This window comes from Corythoichthys intestinalis, chromosome 17 (assembly GCF_030265065.1).
Source record: "Corythoichthys intestinalis isolate RoL2023-P3 chromosome 17, ASM3026506v1, whole genome shotgun sequence".
In the NCBI taxonomy this organism is placed as follows: Eukaryota; Metazoa; Chordata; class Actinopteri; order Syngnathiformes; family Syngnathidae; genus Corythoichthys; species Corythoichthys intestinalis.
The window spans coordinates 6,243,831-6,248,793 of record NC_080411.1 but is presented as its reverse complement, the minus strand read 5'-3'; the positions used below and the strand labels follow the sequence as shown (position 1 = coordinate 6,248,793).

At 38.9% G+C, this 4,963-nt stretch overlaps 2 protein-coding genes across 4 annotated transcripts in view; one reads left to right on the top strand and one right to left on the bottom strand.

Annotated features, from left to right (window-relative positions):
- Window positions 1–1,423: 1,423 nt before the first annotated feature.
- Window positions 1,424–2,020, bottom strand: LOC130905809 (cytochrome b-c1 complex subunit 9). The gene is made up of 2 exons (XM_057819507.1): window positions 1,853–2,020; window positions 1,424–1,671 (listed from the first exon to the last, which is right to left on the bottom strand). Exons 1-2 carry the CDS (start codon window positions 1,991–1,993, stop codon window positions 1,624–1,626), a joined length of 189 nt encoding a protein of 62 aa, XP_057675490.1. The 5' UTR covers window positions 1,994–2,020; the 3' UTR covers window positions 1,424–1,623.
- A 1,466-nt stretch (window positions 2,021–3,486) lies between these two features.
- ap3b1a (adaptor related protein complex 3 subunit beta 1a) overlaps window positions 3,487–4,963 on the top strand; it is a 109,123-nt gene continuing 107,646 nt past the window's right edge. For all 3 annotated transcript variants that reach the window (XR_009061093.1, XM_057818764.1, XM_057818765.1), the window contains exon 1: window positions 3,487–3,804. Coding sequence is in view for 2 of the 3 variants with exons in the window: in XM_057818764.1 (XP_057674747.1) it covers window positions 3,683–3,804 (122 nt within the window). In the remaining variant the exon portion in view is untranslated. The remainder of the gene's footprint in view (window positions 3,805–4,963) is intronic.

Here is a 4,963-nt window from a genome sequence, read left to right as displayed (position 1 = left end):
TTGCGCATACTCTCCAAGACTTGATGGTATTACCGCCACCCTTTGGGCTGGAGCTGAATGATCCTAACGGGCTTTACATAGATGTTAAAAAAATTATTAATATCGTGATTTTTAGATGGGGCTTCGCTAGGCAAAGGCCCATATAGTAAAATTCATTAATATTATTATTATTATTATTAATTTGTTCGTTTTGAATGGCGTTTCTTCTGTTCGCCCGTAAAAAAGGGTTTTTCGAGAAAAAAAAAATTCAAAATGTATCTAGTCCTACAATTTTTGACCAAATCACATAAAAAATTCCCGGACAATAAGGAGCATAAAAGTTGTTTACAGAATTTGCCAAAAACTTGCCCTTTCATTTCTAATGGGATGCCATTGACAGCCATGTCATTCTATTCATTTGTAATGGCAAACATTTCAACTTCATTTTCAATGGCAGCAAACTATAGGTAGTGGTGATTTTTTTCAACCGCGTACCATTACAGCCCATTGACATTCAACTGGGCCCATGTAAGTCAATGCCGTTGACAGCCATGAACGTCCAAATTTCCTATTCATTTTGAATGGCAGAAAAACATGTGTGGTTGTGATTTTTTTTCACAAAAACTAATCATTACAGCCCATTGAAATTCAACTGGCGCCCAAGTCAGTCGATGCCATTGAGAGCCATGCAACAGGACGTGGTCCCGAAATGACCCCAAATCAATACGACGTGACCAGATATCAACAGGACGTGTCTTCAAATCAACAGCCCTGATAGATCTGTATCTACCACAACAAAGCCAGAAATCGCAGTTTCTAGAGTTGATATATGATTATAAAATCATAAATTAGTACTAAAATATATATTAAACATTAAAAGACTAATGGTGACATCCTCTGAACTAAATCCCCACACCAGATGAGAAAGACTAAAAAATGCAGATATGTAACTGACCCACTGAAAGAAGTGCTTTTATTTGATTTACATATTTTATTACGTGAGGAAATATAGTTTCCTTTCTGAGCCAATGAACAGGAATATTGTGAAAACGTTTTCTTTATGAAGATCTACTGTACAGTGATCCCTCGCTGCTTTGCGGCTCAACTTTAGCGCCCTCAGTGCATCGCGGATTTAAAAAAATGATAAAAGAAGTTATAAAAACATTTATGGACGCTTTATTTACATCTCTACCTGTGTGTACACTTACACAACTGTACGTAGCATAAGAGAGTGAGCGAATGTACAGTTATTATACAGGTTTCAAAATTTCTATTGTTCTAAATCTTAATGGTATGGCATTATGAAGTCTAGGTTCTAATGATAACATATGCATTCAAAGGGTTTTATATACACTTATTGATATTACTCAAAAGAAAGTTAAAAATGGGTTGACACGAGGCGGTTTTTCACTTTATGCTGTCGGTTCAATGAAAGAACAAGTCGTAAGACATCAACACATTTAATTTAATCATTTACAGAATGCAAGGTGTACAAATGACAGGAACGGGGAGAAGGACGACCATCTTGGCGGTGGTCTTCGCAGACTTTAGGACAAATTAGAAGCACATAGAGTCCGTTTTTGTTGTTGCTTGCTTCGGTGGTTGTCGAGTCCAGCCATGACGATGATCCAGCCGGCGTCCCCATTATTCTTCCTTGTTCTCGTAGTTGTGTTTGATGTGTTTCCACAGTTTCTAGAATAAAACACAAACTCGGTTAAATGACAACTTCAAAATATAAATAAATAAAGCTATTTAATTGGAGTCATTTTGGGGAAAGCGGGTACACTAGCTTAGCTAACTCTTAGCATCGCTTCGCCCTCTGACTGCAAGGTCAGGATAAAAACCCGATTTAAGCACAGTTTAAGCGACTTACCCCGCGATTCATTTGTTCAAAGACTGCGTCCCCGCCTTGGTCGAATATTCGTTCGAAGAGGACAGCCCCGACCATGATGGTTACGGCGAAAGTAGACGTTCTCCTAAAGAGCAAATTGTACACAGTCTTTGCCAGCGCCATGTTGATGGTGGAGTCAACGCGGCGACGCGCCTGCGCAGTGGCTCATTTTCGAGACCGCTAGCAGGAGGGACGCGCACTACTGTCGTAATATGCCTACGTGGCGGCCACATTGGTGGGGGCAAACCCTACTTCAATGGTAATCAAGCCCGTTGACAGGTGGGGGGGGCAACCGAGTAAATATTATGTTCTACTCGATGTATACTTACAAACTTTAATATGTTAAATATTTCATATATATATATATATATATATATATATTTTTTTTTTTTTTTTTTTTTTTTTTGCACAACACCCCCTTCCCCTCACCTCTGTCTTACCAGAAAATTGTTTTACAGCGCTCTGGCGCACTCAAGGGTACACTACGTACGTACCCTGAAGCGGGAAATTAAAATCTGTCATGTTATAAACTCTAAACATGGCGAGTCGTCATAAATCGGGTGCGCAGAAAAGAAAGAGATGAAGTTCATAGAGTTGAACGAGAAGTTTTTAAAGTTTCTAAAAGGGGCACAAGAAGCCAGAGAATTAGGGCTAGAGTTGGCTGTGGACGGTGATGTTGGTGAGTGAACAACAGCCGCAAACACTGAATGTTTACATTCGCGATCACCGTGACCAAAGCCCAATTCGAGTCTGTCACCGGCCGCTTGTAGCCTATTGAGCTGCGGTATGACAAGACATGCTGCTCGCGTTGAACCGAGGAAAGAGAAGGTGATGGGAGAGTATTGTGTATTATAGCAAACGCTTATACAAATCCATCACTAAAATGACACAAACGAGCAGCAGTGGAAGTTATACTGTTTTGTTGCTTAGCAGGCAGGCATAGCACTCTCAGTTGTATTGCACTGTAGCCAACATGGGACAATAGATGGAAATTGTTTGTTTATATTGTGTCACATCACATTACGGTCTATTAAATTTAACCGTCCACCTCAAATTAAATAATTTGACAATTTACACTGTCATTGCTTGCGATGCGTTAAAAGTACTACGTATGTTGTCGTGACAAGCCGGTGGCATAGGGTGGGGTGGGAGGGCCCTATAATGGTTTCTTGTCCCTGGGCTGTGGTTGACAGCTCTGATGGTAAAATATGGATATTGAAAATGGAACCAAAAAAATTATAAATCATAAAATCTGGTAGACCAACAAGTTATGGCTTGTTTTCAGTTCACAAATGTTAAATGGTAAACATTTTAAACGTGTGCCAACGTTTAAAACACACTTTTTTTTTCTTACTTAAGTGACAACGCTGCTGAATAAAAACATTTTAAATGCTTTATTATGTGTATATGATAAAAAAAAAATTATCTTTTTAATACATTTCAGGGGGAAAACAGTTTATAAGGGAAGAGATGTCACATGCTTCTCCTCGCTGAAGTCTCCTGACCCCATCAAGCTCACTTAGTATAGAAATACAATTAATCAAGCAACATCTACGTCAAATCTTAAGCGCGAACTATTCTCGTAGCTACAGCTCTATGTTCGCAGCATGTGAACGCAGTCATGTGACACCAGCTGTCCACTTCCGGTAACGATCTCTGAGGGGGGAAAAGTTGAAGGAATATTTTAAGAAAAGTTTGGCCGCTTCCTTCTGAAGTTCCACGACAAACTCCGCGCCGACATACACGAAACTCGAGTGGGAATTTGTCAGTTGAAGTGGGAGTTTTTTGCGTAGGGGCCACAAACTTTGGAACATGTCAACGACAGCTTTGTACAACGACCAAGGAGGAGCGGAGGCTGCGGTGGAAGCTGGCCAGGAGAGCGCCCCCTCCACCGTCGGGGCCGCCTTTGGACTCTTCAGCGCTGACTTTAAAAAGTGAGGCAAAGTCATTAATATGGGTTCATCCCTGTTTTAATTCATGCTAAACCAGGTGTGCCACGTAGCAGCTTGATGGAGGCTGCTAGCTAACTGGTTGCTAGTGAGGGCGAATGACAGCCGCGAAAGTTGGCTCAGTCAGCCCCCGTTTATCGCAGTTATGATTTAGTCAGAGATTTTGAGAGGACGTAAAAGTAGTTTTTAACTCTTTGGCAGACATTTACTGTGCTAGACGTCCAATCTATTTGAACTGGGAGAGTTGGCAGTTGTTTTCATATTTCTTGGAATATAAACTTTTACGACTCAGTGTTATGTGAAACATGCAGAACTTTATTTTTTTCCTATTTTCTGATATATTAGAATATGGATAAAGTGCTGTAAGTGTCAAAAATATCCCCGAAAAAATTTTTTAAGTAGGGCTGCAGCTATTGACAATTTTAGTAGTCGAATAATTGATGTTATTCGATGATGATGATAGTTGACAGTTTGTTCGAATAATCAGGTAATCGGATAAGGAACATAAAAAATTAACATACCTCAGCTCACCCTCAAACGGTATAAAAAAAAAAAAAAAAGATTAAGTACAATGAAAGAACAATTGGCTAACTTACATAGCAAAAGTCCGCTAGCTTAAATGCTATAAAATGCTAACTTTTTTTTCAATGCTCTTAACAAAGGGTTCAAACACATATTCCCACAAAAATGGCTAAATATACAGATAAACTAAATTATGAATGCATAAAAAAATATTTGCTCAAACAAAAACATAGCTTATTTTGGTCTTAACAGGGTGCAGCTGGATTCAGCCATGTGAAATGAGTTATGTCATATTCACTGTTGCCACTAGTGGGCAGTGTATCCACTCGAATCAATAAAACTAAATGCAAACACTTCCAAAACAAACCATTACAATGCCACTTTAATTAAACGAATAATCGAAGCAGCAAACTTTAATTCAAATCTTTTTTTCTAATCGAATTACTCGAGTTAATCGATTAATTGTCGCAGAACTACTTTTAATTATTTTTAAAAAACTGGGCGGGCTGATATGGATTTTCATATTTCAGTGCCGTTGACGGTGTTGTAATTCATATTCATTCATTCATTATTAGCGAAATTAATCGCAAAATTAGGCAACATTTCTCTCAAATTCATTTAT

Excerpts from the sequence above, each read along its gene's own strand:
- LOC130905809 (XM_057819507.1), bottom strand. The coding sequence starts at position 1,993 with ATGGCGCTGGCAAAGACTGTGTACAATTTGCTCTTTAGGAGAACGTCT. Across the intron at positions 1,672-1,852 it reads TTGAACAAATGAATCGCGGG|AAACTGTGGAAACACATCAA; the intron begins GTAAGTCGCTTA and ends GTTTTATTCTAG.